General features: G+C 36.6%; 1 protein-coding gene across 1 annotated transcript in view; it reads left to right on the top strand.

Annotated features, from left to right (window-relative positions):
• The window catches only part of LOC107164728 (uncharacterized), a 138,734-nt gene that overhangs the window by 101,780 nt on the left and 13,136 nt on the right, over positions 1–23,818 (top strand). The window contains exons 5-7 of the mRNA XM_015512657.2: positions 19,905–22,025; positions 22,550–22,692; positions 23,634–23,796. Coding sequence (XP_015368143.2) covers positions 19,905–22,025; positions 22,550–22,692; positions 23,634–23,796 — 2,427 coding nt within the window. The remainder of the gene's footprint in view (positions 1–19,904; positions 22,026–22,549; positions 22,693–23,633; positions 23,797–23,818) is intronic.

Genomic DNA, 23,818 nt, shown 5'->3' on the forward strand with positions numbered 1-23,818 from the left:
TAAAACTCTCTATATGTACTTGGAACCTTGAGATTTCAAAATCTCGAGAGACCGAAACAAAAGTTCAACATGTTATCGAAACTTTGTGACACCGAGCTGTTGATTCAAAATATATTTTATAATTCACGAAGATATATCGAATGTTGATAAGCTCTTATTAATTAGCTTATCAAATAGATATAGTTTACTGCACACATTTTATAGTCAATGGATAGTAATGATAAGCTTTAAGTGCTGACTGATGACCTAACCTAACCTAATCTAAATAACCAACATAATAATATGAAATATATTATGGGAAATCTGACGTACATAAATACGTTAATTTAATGCTGAACAAGAACAGGACAGGAAAATCAGTTCATTTCGTATACAAATTCTTCGAAGTACTGTAAAATTCAAAATAGCAAGATTCGCCGTTCAATAAAATGTAGGTATCATAATATCATTTTAAAGTTTTTCTTACGCTACCAATATTATTCATTTCGTATTGTATTAAAGTCTGATAGATTGTGAGGGAGTGAAATTCACAACCTACCCTCCTCCAAAATTGTGTCCTCCAGTTCAAGATTGCATCGCTTCATCCTTGTTCCTGTTTAGTTTTTGTTGTATTTTCGTAATCGTTCTGTAGTGATGGTTAGTAAAAATAGGCATACGAATTCTTTCGGCGTTCATCGCGTGACAAACATGACCACCTAAGCATTATTTACATCGAATTGTACAGCAAAATAATACATCGTAACAAAAATCCGGCGCGCGACCCGACCGCGACGGCGGTCCGTCTGCAATCGCGTCGGGTTCCGCACGGGATTTCCTTGCACCACGCGTACGCGCTTTCCCTCCCCCCCCCCCACCGCCCATCAATCACCAACCGTGGCCGAGCAACTTACCGGCGGTGTCTAACTCTCCCCTCCACACACCTATCGCCATCTCATCGCGTAGACACCACTCGTCGTCGGGCCAATGTCGCGCATGCGCAACATCGCCCGACGGCCACGACGACGACGACATTCAAAAAAAAATCCCACCGAAACGCCACGGCGCGCACACATCGTCGGCGCGTCGGATCATCGGTGGTGGTGGTGGCGGCGGTGGCGACGGCGACAGCAGTAGCGGCGGTTGCGATGCTGTTACAACAGTGCGAGCGCGAGATCTCCCGCCGACGTCCACTGTGGCCGCTCGTCCGTCCCCCGCCACGACAAGATCGCGCGACCCACGCGCAATATCCGTCGCCGCGTTTTCCGACGGAACCCCAGAACGGACCTCCGCCGCTAGGTTTTCAACTCAAACCATAGAAATACCGCCGACGTCACTTTTATACTACCTACCTAATATTTTTTTGTATAGAAAGTTTCAAGTGTTGCCCGTAAGTAATAATACAGTAATATAATGTAACATTTAGCTAATTGTTTACAAAGTTTCTTTTACTAAAAAAAAAAAAAAAAAAAAAAAAAAAAATGTAACGTTTACGTTTTATCACGATTAATTGTATTTCAATACACGAGGTTTTACGCGTAATCATAACAACAACGATAGTAAATATTAAAATATTACGTATTCTACATGATCACGTCGTAAACCACGAGGGTTCGTCAGCAAGACAGCAACGCACGTAGTCAGCTGTTTGGGCGCGCGCTCGCCGTCGACGACGGTGAATAACGAAATTATAATTATACGATAACACTACCACCACAACAAGAACACTGTAATATTATAATATTATAAATAAAAAAATATTATACCTATCGGACATGACGTGCGTACAACACGTCTTACTACGACGCGACCGTCGTTCCGGTCGGCGAGCCGCAGTGCGTCTGAAAATGAAAAAAAAAATACGCGTCGGACCGGGAACGGGGAATAATCGAATGCCGAGCTCGGGAGCGGACCCCCTTCGTCGAGGAACGTCTGGTCTCGAGTTTCATTCATAAAAACGCGACGACGTTACCAGACGTCAGTTGTTAGTACACGACGCGGAACCAGAAACCAGAAATACCTACACTGGTAGTAACCGCTATTATGCTATACAATAATACGTCCGCCGCGCATACTACGCCGTATTATATTATTATGTGGAATATTATGGTTTGTGCGTACGATAGCTGCTGTTGAGTCATCCCCGAAGGGCGCGTTTCCCACGTGGCCGCCGCCGTCACCGGTAGTTGTGGCGCTGAACGGTGCCCGCCGACGCGCAATATAGTAATAATATTATGTAGTCCCGGCCAGTATGCATCCGAACGCAGTAAGTGACCGCCGCGTAGTGATTTTTCCGTCCGATGACCGAAGACAATTATTGTTTGTTGTCCACTCGATTTTTCATACTTGATATTGACAGAACTACGGCGATATGATTTCGCATTAAACGCGCAAACTCCGTCAAAGTCGAACACTTTCGTCCCATCGTTAATATTGTCTCTGCTGCTGCACGAAATCACAAATCGATTATTTCGTCTCGTTATTCTATTATATAATCGTCAGTGAGTATATTGTTATTTAACGTAATATTTCTCCATCGCATATCGTCATCCGAGTTATCCGGTTCAATCCTCCTCCCTTTGCACTGCAGGCACTCAGTAACTGATAATATCATCGATCACTCGGAGACGTAATTTCGGTTTTTGAAATGGCGATGCAAAACTTTTGATCAGTCCGTAATATAACTGAAAAATCTAGCTGGCGAATACCCACCTGGTTGTTTGTATTTAATTACATATATTTATACGCAAAATAATAAAAACAAAAACATTTGTGACAGTATTACCTTTTGCAAGGGTGTAGTTATTGGTGTTAAGCAGTGCTTACCTGGACCTCCTAACAGTGTCATGTAAAAATGTTGTTTTTGAAACAATATGTACTCAACAGGACACAAATAAATCGCTAGCTAATCCATTCGTCACCCACATAACGTCAACCTTGAATGCGTTTAAACAATATAATAATTAAGTATATTGATTTGAAATATTATGTTTAATAACCGCAGTTGTTCAGATTTTAGACCATATTATAAACTTGTAAGTTGTCATACTCAAAGTTGATATCTCTGAATCATTTTTAATATTGTCGTACATCCACCGCATGGTGTGACTTGATTTTACTAAAGGTTAGGTTAGGATATCCGATCAGTGTTTACACATTGTGGTGACCTATATATAGTTATAGCCCGAAGCAACGGTGTACGCTGTCCACCACATAGGGTGAGGAAACCCACCTTATATACTTGTATTGCGTTCAAATCTTAAAAAATGTTAATTCCGGAGTATCAATCACGATATCTTGGACTAAGATTTGGAACTGTTAATTTTGTAAAAAAACCGATTTTTTTTTTTAAACCATTTATTTCTCGATTTATACATTAGCTACATGATTCAAATTAATTGGCTACGTTGTGATGATTAATACACCGTTCCTTCTTCGTTACAGGTATGAGTGCAGGTACGACTCTGTTACATAATTTATTGAAACTTGACTTAAAAAAAAATCCGTTGTCGTATTTTATTCTCTCATTTTTTTTATATACATGTATATTTGATTATAATTTGAAGAGCCCGTGATAGTCCAATTTTATTTTATGCACGTTGATCATATTAAAAAAAAAAAGTAGGACATTTTTTGTTTTAATGCCCACCTTAGGTAATTATTTACGATCTTAAACTTTCTCATTAAACCAAAATCACAATAAAGTTTTTTTCTAGCCAACGTTGCTTATGGATGATATGCTCATCTAACATTTTCGCTTATTAAACGAAATATTTTAAAATTCGGAATATTTGATAGACCATTTTAAATACATATTACTTTATCTTAAGGCAATATTAATATACTTTGTTGTTATAATTTTTAGGTTTATATAGGTACTGATAGCTTCATATATTATTGTCGTATGGTTGTATTATATTGTTTCCCACTTTTTAGTATTGTTAATTATTATACAAATAAATAAGCGTTTCTAGTATTTCAGAAAATATTGAAACGCCTCATTAAACATTTTGCATCCTTTTCGATCTATAGGTGCAGTCAGGACTCTGTAAACGGGCTTTTGTGCTTATAAATATTCCTTTCTTTCATCTTTTATTATTTGGATCATTGATTATAAATTACAAAATAATTAATAATAAATAAATTATAATTGATGGTTGTATATTGGTAACCTGTCTACAGCATGGTAAAAGTTAATTAAGACCAAAAAGGAAAGCCAAGTTAACAACTTTTGCCTTTTACGATAGGCTCGACGTCCCTCTTAAACGCATACCCTAAATAGTTACCTATTATTGCTTTGCAAGTATTTTTGACTGACTATACATAATATGTTTACTATAACTAAAGCGACTATACATAATATATTTACTATAACTAAAGCGACTATACATAATATATTTACTATAACTAAAGCGACCGTAGTTGCATTGTTTATGACAGTTTCCATATTTTATTTTAATAACTGATTCGAATGAAATTTAAGACAATGCGTCGTCATGACGAACTAATAAATAATATAAAAATTAATGGTATTTCTGTTTAAATTTTAGAAGTAGAGCATCGTAATATGTCGTTTTTCAGTTCGGAGTAATCTTTTTACGATTCGTTCTGTTCAAATTTTATTATATAGTACATCAGGCAAGCAGATATAGTTGTTATACCGTCTGTCGTCTGATACTGAAGTACATGGTTTGTATATTATATGTGTGCAGTATGAAACTAAGCGACCTTTTTGCATATTTTGCATAAATTCTCATTTCTAGCCTTGAGTATCGGAGAACGTTAAATTGATTATACAACTAAACGGGTTGAAGTAAATTTAACAAATCGATTTTTAAGTAATAACAATCTCAAAATCTCGACAAAAATGTATCCACATTAAATATTCACGAATTAAATTTAATTAAACATACTAATTTTGGGAAAGTCTTAATAAATAATATCATAATATTATTGATACATAATTAGTTCGTTTGGCAACATTAAATTCCTAAAATGTTATCGTCATATTACGATCAAAAGAAACGCATGTTAACTCATATATTTATATAAAAAAAATAAAATTTAAACCGTAAACAATGCGCCAGCTCGTTTAAAATATGTACATCGATTGTTTAAACAATTTATGGCTTGAGAGAAATTCGCTGAGTAAACCTGCGAGCTAGTTACCGAAATGTATTTGTGGATGATTGATTTTCCCTATTACATTTTCTATAACTTATCACTTTGGACACTTTTGTTTAATAAATTCTTTATTGTTTACTTATAAGAATATAATTATTAATTTATCTCGCAGTAATAATAACATATACGAACTAATCATATTATCATATCATATTATACCCTTACGAAATGTGGCCAAAATAATAATATTCGTCGTTATTATTTCGTGTAACGTTTTCGCCTAGACTTAGTTAATAATTTATTCACTTAAAAATCGTTATTTAATTTTATAAGTTACTATTTTTGTATAATTTTATATCACTATATACCTATTAGGTATATAGGTAACCTACTGCAGAAAAATGTAGTCGAAAATCAAAGTTTTCACTTCAGTGAGTCACACTATTCGTGTTCAGTCTATTATTAAAACAGTAAAAATAAATGTTTATAATTTACTGTTGTTTTTTTTATTGTTATTATTATTTGTTTAATGCGAAGAAAAAAGTCACTTATATTAAAAACACGCTGTTCGCTTGTGATTCAATATACCGTGCTAAAAATTGTATTACAACTTACAACGTAACGGCTTTATGGTTATGATATGAGTTAAAACTTGAAACAAATTACATTTTTTGTACATATTTTGTTTGGAACCTTATTGTGTTTTATTCTGCTCGGATTGCGTCAAAAGCGCATTTAATATATTGCATTAACCATGACTGCTCCGCCATAAAAATGTAGTTTTTTTTTTTTTAAACGCCTTTGACCGTCGCTAATGTCGTACCATATAATTACATAACGTTATTGTATAGTCGGTACATGTATATATATAGTGTATATACAACGATAACCGTCGATATTTTTGTCGACTGCCAACAGATTTTCGGCTCTCCGGTTCGTATGATTTATTATTTTATATTCTACACCGTGGAGGGATAATGATTTTCATATTATTAGACATCGTTCGATGGCGGAGCTTTGCACATTCGAGGAATCGATGACCGTCCGTCTATAAATTACATTTTTGGATTCCTGGAACACCATCACGCTGTTCAAGTGCCGATTTAATCTGTTTAGTATCGTAACGTTAATATAAGAGGACTGACACAAAATCCACCGACTTGCCTGATTTTTCCTCATGGTTATCATTTTTTTTTTCATTTCAAAATTTTATATCTTTTTGTAAATAAAATTCATCGAAAAATCACCAAAACTCCGGACTTCAGCGATTATTCCTCCACAATAGAAAACCTCGTTATATTATTATTATTATATTTTAAGTTCATTTGCTGTAAAACACTAAAAAACGGACTTTACTGGTTTTCACGGCATGCCCTTCAACTAATGTGGGTAGATAATAATTGTTATCGTTTAGGTACGTATAAAATATCCAATGACGTGTGCTACTCGCGCAAGTGTGCAGTGTGTTTATGAGAACTCGAAACGACACGTCAAAGGGTTTATAAAATACGGTTTTATTTCATTCAACCAAATAATTCCCAACAGACGTCTGTCTGTATGTTATAATAATAATAATAATAATAATTGCGCAATTCCTATGGCGGCGCTCACTGCAAAGTCACATGCGCCGAAACCTCATAATAATATAATATTATTGGCAGTGTCGTCATCGTCGCCGTTCAATGTGTGTGTCTTCTGTCGATAATAATAATAATGATTTATTGTATTAAATTATTTATCGATATATTATTGTGCCGCAGATTTCTTTTTCACGATTTTTCCGACTTGACAGTCCAAAGTGTTTACCACACACACACACACTCGAGCGTGCGTCTTCGTCTCATAGTTTTTTTATTTTTCACCGTAGACCTATTATGATGTGTAATACATTGTTATTATTATAGTTCCCGCTCTTATATTGTATTCATTCACCTCGAAAAAACCACATCGATATGTAAGTGTTATAAGTGCTATAAAATATTGTACGTTACGAGTATTATCGCGAAAATTTCGTTATACTGCCGTCGTTTTAATCGTCTTTATGTTATTATAATATTATTCGATGTGCGTTTAACAGTTTATATAGCACCTACCTAACGCGCACAATCTAATCTCCGCAGAACTTTATCACTATATTTTTATGACTGACGGGAATATCTCATTGGTCGACGGCCGCAGAAGTACGCGCGAGTAGTATATACTTAATTATAAATTATTATTATAATTATATGCCTTATTGTATGCACCGTATTGTTAGTGTGATCGATAAGTAAATATTATTATATTGAATTAAATTTTTTTTTACCATCTCATATATATATAATACGTTATGACAGACAATGCTACTCAGCCATTCGGCGGGATCTGTGACGTAGACAATATAATGACACGCCATTATCATCATGTACGACGAAATATTATAATAATAATATTATTGCGTCGCGTGTCGTCTCGTTTTGGCGGCAAAATTAATAATATTATTCAATCGTGCGCACGCGCGTCGGTATACTCTGCAGTGCTGCACACGAATTTTTCTCTCGTCCAACGGCGGCGCCGCTGCCACGTCCGACCGAGCTGGTCTCCCTTCCTTCCATCCGCAACCCTTTCCGGTCGCAACCAGCACCTGCTTTTTAGAACGCGTCTGCAGGCGCACATCCGTTCGAGAAAAAAAAAACAGTTCTAGAAGATTTAATATATTATGCAGTTTGTACCTATACCTACGTCGTATATAAAATATTATTATTTTAGAGCGATACTCACTTGCGGCGCATATATAGGTAATGGCACTTTGTGGTTTACGATCAGCTCCCACAAATGTCATTGATGCGTTTAAATCGTTTCGATGTATTTAGTTTTTTCTTAGACACTAAACGCATTATATCTCTTTCAGAACCTTTTTTCAAGTTTAGGGGTCGTAAAACTTTTGGACGTGTTTATATAGTGGTCTCCATATCTGTATTTTTTCGCAAAATAATATGAAAATATTCTCGAAAAAGCTCAGCTGTGTGATTAGCCATTCAACCTAGGTATTGTTACTTAATTCTTTATGCGGTTGATAACTAGTGTGAACATTTGTGTGGGATTTAATATAATACTAACGACCACTGGGGGCGACTCTCTATACCATGGGTGGCCTGCAACTTCGTGTTCGAATCATTGTATTTATCCATTTGGCGCTCGTGGACTTAATCATGTTGTGGCCACTCCTGCTCTGCATGTACTGTATATATTTTTACTTTCGACGAAAATGGGAAGCTGTGTTTGTTTTGATACTTCGGTAGGAAACTATATTGGAATACTTCTAAATGTTCCGTTCAAGTCTCTTCGCGTCCTCTAGATCCTCCCCCGAACGAGTTTCGATCGTACACCCCTCCCACGTGCGAAAGGTCGAACAGGAGGTTATATAATTATTAAGAAAATGGCGTAATAGGTACCAACATAAATAACCCGTGTGACGGGGATTCGATCGATTCCGTCGTATATGATATATACACGAACATAATATGTCGTGGATATTGGAGTTATACCAACTTACCATTTAGTGTATTATATAATGTCACGTTGATCAAAATACGAAATACAATATATAATTCAACGTAGGAACATATAATAATAATATATATTTTTATGGCGTTCTCGTAAAACAAGAGTTACGATTCGGTTGCTGCATTTCCGGGCGATCGATCTGTGCAGTTTATAAATATACCATAATAATTTGTCGAGTACGATGTGTAACTCGTGCCATCGGAAACCCACGTCATGAACACTGACTGCTGTTGTTATTATTCAGTACGGACGCATTAGTCGAGATAAATATATAATGTGCAATAATTTTTATGTAATGATAATATATAATAATATTGTATGTGGACCTGTGACGAAAACAACAACGACGACGACGACGTCGTTGAAAAATCAATGCTCACAATAAACCGAATGTAATGATTTAATATTTTACGATGATCAAACAAGTTGACGCGGATTTTGAGATATCGACAGTGTCGGAAAAAAAAAACAAAAAAATATCCAAAGAGCTGTCGTGTGATCTTTAGTCAATATCATCACTATATAATTGTATGGACCTATAAAATGTATTATATCTTATACCTATACTGGGTGTATCACGATGATCTGACGTATGGGATAACTTTGGTTGTATTCAATTAAAAAAAATTTTTTTCTATTCATAAACACTTGAGCTATATTTTAAGTATAATTTTATTTATTTTTTAATACTGAAAATAAGAAACTTTAAAATTAATAAAAGTTCTTTTGGATAAATTCAAAATAGGCTATTTATATGAATCTGATTATGAGAACAATTTTGATGGTAAAAGATATATCTAAGTCAATTAGTTTTTTTTAGAATTTTAATATTTTTTTGGTTGAATTAATTTGGAACATGTAATAACTTTTTTTTTTTAATTTGATTTTTGAGAATTTGCCAATATGAGAATATTTCTTAAATTATTTACGTAGGTATCATATAATATTTAAAAAATTGTCATACGTTTAATTAGCATATTTTTTGTTTTTTTTTTTTTACACCCTGTATTATATCTCGTGATGATCTTCAGTAGCGTATTCAGGTTTATTTCCACTTACCAAAAAAGTAACACTATTAACTATAGTCTACTTGAAATTAATGATCATTATTGTTATCTAGTTAAAACTATAATTATAAATGTTTTTCTCTGTAAGATTATATCCATGTCTTAGTTTAAAGTAGTAATTCACTATTCTAATAGATAGGTAAATACCTAATTAATACTTTTAAGTGGTATGCGTCCTACGGAAAATGTTTCTTCGATAGATTTACTTAAATTTTCCTCCCACAAAATGTTTCCAAAATCTAAGCCCTCTTGTCCATATAGGGTCTGTGCTTAAGTACGTCCGTACTTGAAATATGGTACCCTATTATTATTGATACAGTTATTACCATATTCCCTGCTCGGACTTATCGATTTACTCTCGACGTATTTCTTCGAGAACTTGTCGGTCTTAATCCACCGACCAGCGGTATACTTGCTGCATGCACCGGTACCACGGTGACGGTATACACTCGCCATCACTTGTTTTAAACCAACCCGCAGGTACGTATTTTGGCGTTTCTCGTGCGATTTTTAAACGTTACCATACGGTAATCACATTGTTATATAGTCGTCGTAAAAATCGCCCAAACCGACACGCCGTCGTACATATAGGTATAACCATCGTGACCGCAAATTCGTTCAGACGGGCTGCGGCGGCTGTGCGAATACTGTTATGTTCGGTGTCCGTGCAGCCTCCTCCTCTAAGTGTGCCGCACCGAAAGTATCGTCGATCGTGCATCAGTGTTATTCTGCAATGTCAGTACCTATATAATAATAATAATACATAATATTATCGTGCTCACGCGTTTTAACGAGGTGTACCGTTTTAAAGACTAATATTTTCGTTTCGTTTCTTGCCGGCACTCTTTCGCCGTATTTTCATCACAAATTATTTCTATTATGATATTCTCTGTGCGGGGGCCTTTGTATATACATTTTTTTGAGTGGTTCTGTATAAAAAATGAAATGGTGCGGTGGTAAAAAATAAAAAAAAAGACTGCAAATAATCAATCGACATAAGCTGCTTCCGTGCGTGTGTATGTATATTGTACATGATATGTGGTTTTTTTTCTAAAACGTTACGAGTAGATAATGTGCGGAAACACTTGTGTGGGCGCCGTCGACGATTGCTGCAGCGTGCACCTCGGTCACAGTGGCGACGAATGACGACTTCTGATGTAATATGGAGCAATATTATAAAAAAAAGATAATGCACATTTATTTTTCACAATAAAAGTTATACCAATATTAAACGGATTGCAGGAGACCACTCGCTCGTTTTATATACGGAAGTAAATCCTGCACATTTTTATGTTGGTGTAATATAATATTATAACGATATAAGCCTTTATCGACGATATTAACCGAAATAGGTTAATAAGCATTATACGCTCGTAAACTATTTTGATGTTTTGAGATTAAACTATTTTGTAAGCAACTTAATTTCCCCCAAAATCCAAGAGTCCTCGTGACATTGGTTTTTTTTTTGATTAAGGTAATTCTATATTCATTTATTTTTCATCGATATAGTGAATTTAAGCCTGCTATATACACATCGCTTGTTTTATACTTTATTTTTATACAAAAAATATGATTTCATTTTAACGTTTATCGTCCATCTTGTTATTTGCATAATTTTACCGACATTAATATTATGAAAATAAGTACGGTATTTTTAAATCGAAATTCTTATCTGCTTTTTTTTAATAGTATTTTATTTTTGGTCACTACGTATAGTCAATAGTCATACATAAAGTGCACCACCTATATTAGTTTATTACACATTATAAGTCGCAATGGCCGAAGGCAGGTTTTCGTGAAGTAACTATAGGTATAGCTACTTAATATACTACTACACCTATATAGACCGGCTGCGTCTATTTTTAGTGTTTTTTTTCGATATTTAGTTAACATGTTAATATTTATTATACTCTGCGGGCCGTCTCGTCGTCTGTCGATCGGTTTTTTTGTGCGCGCTCGTATTTTGTAATTTTTATTGCCACATATTATATATTATATTATGTTGTACACACATATATTTGCCTACGTTTCACAACGTTACGATAAAGAAGGTCAACTCGACCAATATGACGCGACGGCGGGTGAACACCATTTAAGTAGTGTATTCAAATATTAAATTAAATCGAGATGAGATCGGGAGTGGCATATTTTTTGTGCCGTTTTACACGATTCGTGACTGCACGAACGCATATATACATATGACACACCCGCCCCCTAGCGGGATCCATCCAATCGGCAATTTTTTTTCTCTGCTGCAGTACGACTGCAGTCTGTCGGCACGCGCGGTGCACCGATTAGTGCATACAATTATAGACTTAAGAGGACGATACACCCGCATGTGTGTCTTCGTCTTACAAATGCGTAACATAGCAAAATCTGTTTAGCGCGGGACAACTGTTCTCCATCAATATTTATAATAGAATTTTCAAAATTTCACAACGCATAGGTAAAAACTTTATCTGTGTCATAGCGTCGTTATTTTTTTGATAGCACAAACCAATAATTTTAAGTAATTTAATGAAAAAATAAAAAAAAATGTATTTTCTTAAGCTTATAACTTTAATTATATTTATGTTATCAAAAAAATAACGACGCTATGACACAAATAAAGTTCTTACCTATGCGTTGTGAAATTTTGAAAATTCTATTATAAATATTGAGGGAGAACAGTTGTCCCGCGTTAAACAGATTTTGCTATGTTATACGTTTGTAAGACGGAGACAACACATGCGGGCGTGGCGACCTCTTAAGTAGGTATTTAATTATAATTTACGGCAAATATAAGTAAGTAAGAGCGGATTATATAGGGAAGAGTATATTGTATATAGTTTTCGTTTAAAGTAAAAAACGGTTTTATTATTTTTTATTTCTCTGCAGGTGAGTTAGGAAGGCATTCCATCAGTGTTTTGTGAACAATTTTCTGACGTGAATTCGTTCAAATTTTTGTTTTTGTGGTACGAATTTCGATGTTTACGAAATAAAATTAGAAAAAATCCAAGGAGTGGCTGGGAAAACCGTATACCTATACGTTGCGATGTAGGCAGTAGGAAAACGGTTCTGTGAATGCGCAAAGCGATACTGCGTTTTGGCCCCATTGCCAAACAACGCAACAACAACGGTTCTTGCCAACGGTGTATTCGCCATTTAATAATAATAATACAGCATAATATAATGACAAACAATTTCGCGTACCAGAGTCTAATAAGTTTCCACGTAGCGGCGGAATTCTTCATTTTCGTTATCATCATCATTATTATTGCAATTTTTGTCGTCGGATGGGGGACGTTGTGTGTATAATAATATTAATATAATATACTTAGTGCGACCTACCTTTAACATAACATTTTATGCGCTCGTTTTTTCGCCGAATATATTTTTACGTCGCATACAAAATGCGATTACGTGCATAATTTAATTCACTTGCGCCGCTCAACCCGGAGTCTTAGCTTTGTAATACACGTACAATACCTCACAATCCTTGTAAACGTCGTACAGAGTGCTCCGCGTGTTATTATTTTAATAATATAGTACCATCGTCGATTCCGGCGGCGCCGTCGACGTCACACGCGTTGATAAATCGATGTGTGCGAGCTTTGCCGGGTGCGTTTTCACGATTTTTCCGTCCATGTTGGTATTACGCGTACACAATATATCCACAGTTCGCCCTAGAATAAAGCCCAACGTGTCAATAGGGTTCAGTGGTCGATATTATTTATACACCGATGTAAACGAAACAGACATAATCAGGTATAATCCTGCAGATTTGGCGAACAAAAAATTAATTGGCCGCGAAATGACGACGCGCGTACCGTCGAAGTAATGCGATCGCGCCGTGTCCGCAGTGAATTGGACGGTACGTTTTGACCGTAAAATCGAAACACCGAAACCCGCGACTTCGGACCGCAACCTGGTATATAGTTGATACCGGTGGTGTTGATTAACCGTAAACGTAGTGATTTTCTTCTTGGTATAACCCTATCGATTTCGCCGAAACGTCGTCTCGCCAATATAATTTAGTTGTGATTGTTCGAGTGCTAAATTAACGGCAATTTCTCGGTGATGGGATGGCCGCTGCTGCAGGGTTTGCGCGAAATCAAATCGGAGAATCATCGTATAGGTAGGTACACGCACTAAATATTGGTCTGCCGCCGTTCTGCAAAGGCCTATTTTAATGTTCTTTGTTTACTATTCATAATACTACAAACGCATTAATATAATTGAAATGTACAAGGTAATTGAATATAATACGCATTAATCAAATATTTGATGATAAAAACAAAAATGGCAAAAATATAACCCTGGAATTTCGAGTTGGTCAGCTTTTGTCAGCGTGTATTTTTCGTGATAAGAAAAATCGATATATCTGATATCTGTTTTTCACAGCCATTTTCTATCTGTTGATAACAATCCAAGTCATGATATTAACCTGCACAATTCAACCGTGGTAGTAGCTTTAATCTAGTACTACAAGCAGCGTATTTGGTTTAGTCTTTAGTCAGTTCCGAGAGAATGTCGTGTTCACATCTCTGAATAAATCGTTGTCGTCGTCGTCGTGCGTATTTCGAATGGCAAGACAAAACGGATGTGTCATCGATTGCGATTAAGCCGCGTGTGTCAACAACACACGTTGTGTTGTCGTCCGTTTGTGTGCTAATAATGACATATTATTATTATTCAGTATTGTATTCTAACGACGACGAATGTGCACTCCACTACTCGGTTTTTACAAGATCGTCGCTTCAAATGTTCCGCCAAAAATTTTCTTCCGTCAAGTACCTAACATCAATAACGATATTAATAATAAAAATAATATGATATAATATGATTATTATAATATGACGAACAATAGCTGAACGACGGTTTTTTGGTGCTGGCGCATATAGTCGATTGCAGCCATTCGTCTTTGCGCACAATTTATTACGCAGCGAAGTATATACGATAAGTGTATTTAATTATGTAATATATTATAATGTGTAGACGCGTGTGCCGTATCCGTTTTAGAAAAATAAAATATGAGGACACTTGAAAAAAATTACACCTCGTTCCTTGGCATAATAATCGAAGTCAACCTAACTTGTGGGTTAAAGCCGAACCGACAATATTCTCAAACAAATAATTACAATTTACTCAAGTTTCATCGCTGCGGTAATTCCTACTTAAATTACTATTTTTAACAAAAGTTGTTTTAATAATTGTTTAATGTTTTATTAATTTATATATTTTTTAATTGCATTCCGATAATGTCATCATAATTATTCGTCAACTTAACCTTTTATTCAATACAATTTTTCGATTTAAAAAATTACAACAATTATTGTATGTTGGACGGATATTTAGTAAAAAATACGACATACCGTCATCTCGATCTAACGATTATAATTTGAAATGTCTATGTAAGGATGCTTTCAACTAATATAGAGATGTGTTTCCTCCAAGTACATGTGTGTAACCCTGCAGATGTGTTTTAAATTTTGATCAGTTCTATTTTTTAATATTAAATCATCTTGAGACGAGTGCAATTTATATTATGACCATAATGTATAATATTGTTACAAATGTATAGATAGGAAAAAAGAAAATAATATATTATACCGTTGGCCGTTCAAGCTGGGCGCACGATAATGCAATAATTTTACTATATTATTATTTATTATGTTGCTATAGTTTCCAGTCTCAATGACTATATAGATCCATGCAAACTTACTTATATACAATATATTTTTATTAATTATTTTATCGGAAAAAATTGAGCACTCGGTCGCACGAGTTTTCGAAAAATCCGTATGAAATCATGCAAACGCATATTTTACCGGTTTGGAATAAAGCTTTACGGCGCCGGCTGTGGTAGTTGTGCTCAAAATAATTAGTTTCCCAAAACTCGCAAAAACATAATTCGAGACGACGATTTTACAATGGCATAATGTACAATTGTCATACGTGCAGTTTTAACAACTATTCATTATTTTCTTAGTTCCATATTAACGACTGTTATTGGAATGCGGAAATCGTCGTGGATTAGAGAGCGGATTTTTAGGTTTTCACAATGTAATATTTTCATTATAAATACGAGTTTATACGGTTCAGGGGCGAGGGGAATGTTGACAATCACAGAATTTGTTGAAGGAAACATTTTATTGTTCATAATTGAGCATATCATCTCCGAGGCCTTGAGAATATTTAGATCGTCATTTTTCATATATTTTTAGGATGCAAAATTGTTTGTGTTTATTGCGAGGAGATTTATTTTATAGTATAAATAAATTAATTGTATAAAAAAAAAGACTGAAATCGTTAATTATCTTGTTTGAAAAATTAAAAATTATTGTATATCTACCTACATCGATGGTTTGCAGTATACATTTGAATTGCTTAGTAATCTTGATCACTGCAGGTCCCTCGTTCGTGATTTATAAGTTTTGCACAGCTCGACGAAATCATTAATCAATTACCCGTGTCCTATTTATTATATTAGGTATATGTTCAACCCGCGCAAGAATAATACACGTGTCTAACTTTTAACGTAGTCATGACAATAAAGTAGTAAATGATCAGGTACTCGACTTTTTTTGACTTATGATAAGTATGATGATATAATAAGGTTATCGTAATTACACTGCATGCGAATATTTTTAGCAATAAACATCACTGCTGAGGTGATAAGTGTAATAATATTATATTAACATTTATAATAGTAATGATAGTATAATATACGGCGTGGAACGCGTTTCTCTCGGGGATAAGGCGGCCTCTAGAATTAACGGTCCGGTCGAGTTGTTTCGGATTTTGTCGGTCGACTTTTACCGTTACCATAATATTATTATTATAACGTATTATTCACAGATTGTTCTCGTTGTGTATTCCGTTCGGAGTACCGAACTTTGTTAGTACAATTTTTAAACGCGTCATAATATAATCATAATAATATATACATTGTTTTAAATAATGTTGAAATATGTTGCACGAATAATAATATAATATAATTAGTCATAATTCTATAAAGCGGCCGTGACGTTTTCGGCTTCGAGAAAATGTGTACATATTATATTTTTGCCGATGACTGTGGTGTATATTTTTATTCGACGTAAACCACACGTTTTTATGATATCACCTATAATTTATTGAATTTTTCTCGCGTCGAAGTAACGCCGAGACTATAGACCCGGTTGATTGGTTTTAATATTATTTTTGATCGAATCGACTAGGTACATTGCTAATTATTTATAAAATAATGATTGAAGGGACGGTGAGTGGATAAAGTTGATGATTGGCATTAAAAAGCTGTGGAATTTATTGATATTCAATGTGTAATAATATGAAATAAGAGGATAACTTACTATACGTGTCTAGGGATGCTCTTCAATATTATAGGTGTTAAAAATTTAAAATCCATCATTGTCACTTTGTTCTATAGAGTTAACTCACAGTATCCCACCTTTCATCCATCCACTACAATTGATTCGTCTAATTACACACCACTTAATAAATTTATTATTTCAGCAATCACAATAATAATTACGGAACGATGATAAATGCATTCTCCAAAAAATTCATTTTAACGCTGAATTTATCCGCACTGACCCCTTCAATCGTGTAATGGATTATAATATATTCGTCGATTCAGATGGATTTAATATTATAGTATGATTTAGGCAATACTTATTATATGTATGTAAGCATGTCGCGTACGAATTTAACTCGCACCATCGTCGGTGGAACGTTATGAGGGCCCTAAATTTTGCGTTAAGTACCCTTAATATTGTTCGTATATAATTATCGCACCAATTTAATACTCGTATACATTATTAAGTGTTTACTCACGCACAGGTACTCATAGGTGGGTACCATTGTGTGAATGTTACCCCAAATTACAAATTATTCCATTCTAGATTATTACTCTATATGTTTACCTCGAACTGATTTATCTTTTCTAGTTTACGGTTCAAGCGATTTTATATTTACAACACTAATTTTAGTATAACTAAGCTAAATTGTTATAAATCATCGGTTATATAATTATTCAAGATTAACAAGATATCACGCTATCAACTTAAGTTTATTTTTATCCTGTACATTTTTAAACATAACTTAAGATTCTGCCTATACGATGACATACAACGTTAATTTAATTTATTCACAGTTTCAAAATGTGTTTGTATCTTCTGTAACTCTGTAACATATTTTCACATGTTATATATATTTTTAATTCCAAGATCTCGATTTATTGAGTATAATGGTTAACTTAATTAAGTACAATTTCAGCACATATTTTATTCGTTAATTAAACGTTGTGTAAAGGATCGGATATGTCAGGTTTAGCACCCCCTCTCACTCCCTCCCACCCACACGAATTTGAATTCTACTCACTTCTGAATTACACAAGGCTGTCAATCAAAATTCATCACTCGCTTCCTATAATGTATCTCATAAAATAACCACTGCCTAGTCAAATCGTTTGATAAAAACCGTGTATGAAATACGTCGATTTTGTTAACTATAGCATTTGTCATGTAATTTTATGACTGTTAAAACGAGACGTCGCGCCCGCACGATTGAGTCGCATTATATTATATTTTATTTTGATAATTATTATTTTATCGCCGTCGTCACCGAGTCGTAGCGAGATCACTGGTGCAGCAGCAGCTGCAATCAGCTGTAATTGTAATCACTGCAGTTGTCGATTATGTCGACTATGGCGGAAGGACGTAAATAAAACAATCGTTGTCGTCGTAATTTCGTTTACTCTCCAAACACATAATACGTGTATATAATTACAGCGTGTGTGATTTATATAAATAAATAAAATATGTTTCACTAATGACTCGGTTCGATTGAAAAAAATAAAAAACCGGTCCCGGTCAAATAGTTGTTCGTCCACGACTTTTTGACGCGTCGTCGTTGAAATACCAACGCCCAATTTCAAAACGATAACGATGTATAATGGTATAATAATGTGTACAATATTATTATATCATTATTATTATTATTATTATCATCATCATTGTTTTTTAAGTGTTGTCGGACCAGTCAGTGTCCCAGCACAGTATTATTATATCATGTATCGTGACGTCGATATTGTGTTCTACGATGAACACGCAGGTAAAATGTTATTTTTAAAAATCCGTTGTAGTTTCCGAACGATTCTTCGATGCGCTCGCTGTATCGTGTATTATATTTAAACATAATATTCAAATAGAGCATTATTATTATTATTACGATATTATATAAACGTAGGTATAGCAGACAACGGTTGTCATCGCAGCCGCGAGTATTGATCAATATAATATTGTACAAGTTCTCGTGTACAATAAGCTTATAATATTGTTACGTTTAATATAGGATACGTCATCTACGCTCGACCCAATATTATCAAACTCTGATATATCTATTATTATATTATTTTATTATACCTACTCGGAAAATCTTCCGTTTGTACTACAAAAACGACAACATAAATTTAATAGAATAGAATAAAAATAATAATAATAATAATAATATATATTTTTATTGATCCTAGTACTGCGTATAATAATATGTAATTGGATTACAATAAAGTCCTATTCCGTTCATATGATATTATATTAAACGATATTATTGTATTATGCGATAATTGCATTGAGTAGTGTATTATAATTTTATTATTATTATAACCTATACGTATTTTCTTCGATCATCTAACCTTTGAGAATAATAATTGTTAAACCACTTTACAACCGATCGTGTTCTGCTTCACACCACCACCACCACCGAACCACGATTTGTTGTCCCCAATGTGGTTAACCACAATAACTATAATATACTCAATAACGAAACATACGTGCCCGAGTTGATTAAAATTATTCGACATAATGAGATGGTATTCCGAGACAACTTTACACGTTGAACCGTGATTTCCGGGAAAATGTTTAAAAATTTTATTTTTAAGTCTTATTTCTTTTTGTGTTTTAAATAGTCCTTTCCGTAGAGAGCTTGCGCAGGTCATAGGCTTTTCTGACTCCATAAGAACCCAATACAATAATACTATGCCTCTCTTTAATATTGGTTTCCCTCCGAAACTTTATATTCTATGGGGTGTCCGTTATGGGAGGTTTCACCTATGATCGATATGTTTATAGTTACAATATTATATTATACTTGCAGTGCATATAAGATGAAATGTTTTTATGTAATCGTGTTTTTATTATTGATTCGCAGGGTACTACCAACCGGCCGGGCCGCTGATCACACACCACCTGGTGCCACACCACGTGCACTTGCACCACCCGTCACACGTGAAACAGTCGCTGGCCCCACCTTTGGTGCCCACACCACCGTCGTCGGCCGGCACTGCCGCACCACCGCCCGCCGAGTCGTCCGACACCGAAGTGGTGCCGGTCAGATCAACGTCGGTCCCGACACCGCCCGGTTATCGATACCAGCCGCAGGGACCGTACCATCCACCGCCGCTGCCGTCGTACTACCCGTCGCCGCCGGCATCGGCCAGTCTCCAGTATCCGCCGCCGCCACCACCACAGGTGCCGGCCCACCACTACCTACCGGAGCCACCCAACCCGTGCGCGTATCCAGGCGGGCCGCACCACCAGCCCGGCTACTTCCATCACAGCCGTAGCTCGCCATACCACCACATACCGTTCCACCACAGACGGCCGCCGGCAGCGCCGCCTTACGGACAGGCCGGTGGACCGCCCACGTACTATCACGAGTACTACGGGCCTCCGCCACCGGGACAGCCGCCGGCGCCAACCGGTTCGCCAGCGGTACAACAGCAGCAAATGTTGGTTGCCATCACCAGGCCCGGCGTTGACCGGCCGGATCATCATCCGGCAGCGCCGCCGCCGCAGCAGCAGCAACCACAGCCGCAGCCGCCGACGCCGCAGCAGCACCAACAACACCTGCAGCACCAGCAACACCTGCAACATCTACAGCAGCAGCATCACCACCAGCAGCAGCAACAGTCCCTGCCGCCGCCGGACACTTACCCGGCGCCGCAACCACTTTACTACTCGCCCTACGGTGCGCCGCCCGGGCCGTCTTGCTACTCGTCTGCCCCACCTCGCACCTACGCCGTAGACCCAACGTACCATTCGTGTCCGTGCCCAATGCAATCGTGTCCCAATCCAAAAAACGGACATACTGGCCCGCTTACTGGTGCAGTCAGTAAGGGGCCAAAACATCATTCGACAGTAGTTACACTTCCGCCTGTGGCATTGGCACTGCCGCAGGAGCCTCCGCGGGCCCACGGCCCGCCGAGCCCAGCCAGAGGGAGCGCCGGCGTGCCCGGACCACCGCGGTCCGCGAACTCCGGCAGCCCGTGCAAGCAAGTACCGTGGTGCATGAGTCCGCTGAGCCCAGCCCGCGCGTCTGTGCAACACCTGGCCCCCCAGTCCCCGGCTATGCTGGCCGCCAAGAACCCCACCTCCGAGTGGAACAACATCGTCGCCGAAGAGAAGTGCGATACCACCGGCCTGTTGGCCATCGGCAAAGTCCTCAGCCAGTCCGTACTGGGTCTGGACCAGCCGATCGACCATCACGAAGTCGTTGTGCCGAAAGTCGAACCTATCGACGACGAGCAACAGCCACAATCGTATTACACGCTCAAGGTGGACATGGCCAGCGAAGGGGACGGCGATTCCGCGTCTTCGGCCGACGACGACGGTGGTCTTCATCAGACTATCGACTTGTCGACCAAGTCGCGAGAACGCCTGGAAGTGACTACTACTGTATACTGCAACCCACCGGTCAACAACAACGACAATATCGACAATAACAACACCATCAGCAACAACAACAACAACAACAACAGTTATTATAACATAAACGTAGACGGCGACAAAATAGTGATGAAGGGATCCGCGAAAAGGAAGAAACCCAATCCTATGCAGATCGTATTGGCGAAAAAATCGAAAATACAAGAAGAAATCGAAGACGTGGACGGTAATGGCGACGAAGACGCGGTTGCCATTGTCGTCCGCGAAGATGAAGACGACTGTAAAGAAAACGTAGAAGAGACGACTATGACGACGGCGGCGCCAATGACCACGTCTACTTCGCCGACATTGATGGAAGACGAACCTCCGGTGCAGCCGATAACCGCGGTCAACCGGAAGAACAGCATCAAATCGACGGAGCTCAAGTCCGAACAAGAGAAATTGGACGAGTGCATGACCGAAGAGATTTTGCGGTCGGTGTTGACGGACGAGAGCGACGGTGACGACATGATCACCGAGGCTTTTGTCAAGAAAAAAGGCGTGTCAAAGAAAACGAAAAAAGGCAGAAAAGACCGGAAAAACGGAGGGAACAAGAAAGAAATGACCGGTGAGCCAATGATTATTTTTATATTTATGATTATCCTTTAATAAGGTACCGTCCGGCCAAAGTCGGTTTTTGGCCTTGGACGGTTGCAAATGTTGTAAATTATTATCAATAAATTACTTTTCTTTTCGGGGAGGATGAAGGCCTAGACGGCACTTGTGCTAAATCTGGCCCTTCAAGGGGTATGCAGCTGTTTCCAAATTTTTTATAGGCCGGAGGGATGGCTCCATCCAATGCGTAAAATGAACTAGTATTTTAGTATTTATTAAAACATAATATAGTTAATATTTAATAGTATTACAATAAATACCGTTATTGATTTTTTGTGAGTGAGCTGGTTATTGGGTGGTATATCGTATATCGGACAATCATTTAAAGTTTTCCACGCCACAGGACTAGCGTGTTCGTATAATATGGTAGTGATGGGTAGTAAAATAATATATTGGATCTCGCTATATATGTGGACTGGTTTTTTTCTTTATTTCATTCATCGCAATATGGTTATTTTTGTTTCTCATATGTACCAGATGCTATGAAGAGGGAACTAGAACAGAAGATGCGTGAAGAGTTCGCGCAGCTGTCCCGGCTCAAGAACCAAGACCTGGCGCCCAGGTGGTCCAACGGTTGGATATGGCAGGGAAAACCGTTCAAACGTCCCGTTTACCTTGAGGTATGTAACGAAAAACCCTATCACTACATTTATTATAATTTATGACCGTTTAAAAATTCATGAATATCGTTTAGAAAGTTTATTTTACTGATGATAGAAATAAAAAGCTACGATAAAATAAGACTAGTTCATTCCAATATTTTCAATTACTTTCGTGTACCCTCGGCAACACAATTAACAATTATTTTTACCGTTTAAATATTTCCACTGTAAGATATATTATTCTGAATTAATAACTAAGAAATAATGAAATACTGGTGGACGAAGGTAAACCGTGTGCAATTAAAATTATTTTATATAACAACTTTTTATCCCAAATTAGAAATGTTTCAAGAGAATTTGATAAAAACAAAATATCCGTGGATAAACAGCATAATATTATCTTGAAATTAATTGAATTTATATCTTTCGCACTTTATATTGTATGTATTTATACTGCTGAGTGATTATATATTTAATATTTAAAATAATTAAAATCCTTTTCGATATCTTGTGTAGGTCAAGACTTATATATACGTTTTACGTGTTATATCGGGTGCCTATATTATATATATTTAGTTGTTTACCTATCTAGGTAAATACGTTTTCCATAACCTTTGTTCTTGCATTCTATTTTACATATTATTTTAACTTAACGCGGAAAACCGTAAGGGTATGATTATAAGACTATCCTTTGAAAACACATATTACTTTTTAATGTGATTAATAATCACCATACAGCTTAACGTCTATATATATCGGACACTTGAACACTAAAATCTGTTGTTTTTTGCCCCAAAAAAAGTCCGATTTTTGGATACCTATTTCACTGTATTTAGTGTTTAATCTGTATAATTATGTTATAGACGATTCCGAGAGTGGGATAGAATAATATTATGCGTAATCGTAGTTAAAAAAAACAATAGGTAATATTAATATCGTGTTTTTGTCGGTGCACGCAGAACGACGATACACCAGTGTTGAGGAAATGTTACCCGTGCATGCGTCACATGCAAGGCGACACCATATACGCTAGGGACTGTGTACTTCTCAAGTCAGGTTCTCGGAAAAACGATTTGCCGTTCATCGCCAAAATCGCCAACTTGTGGGAAGACCCCGTCAACGGTAAGTTCTACATTATTATGAT

This window comes from Diuraphis noxia, unplaced genomic scaffold (genome assembly GCF_037042655.1).
Source record: "Diuraphis noxia isolate RWA-SAM2 unplaced genomic scaffold, SU_Dnox_SAM2 contig0005, whole genome shotgun sequence".
In the NCBI taxonomy this organism is placed as follows: Eukaryota; Metazoa; Arthropoda; class Insecta; order Hemiptera; family Aphididae; genus Diuraphis; species Diuraphis noxia.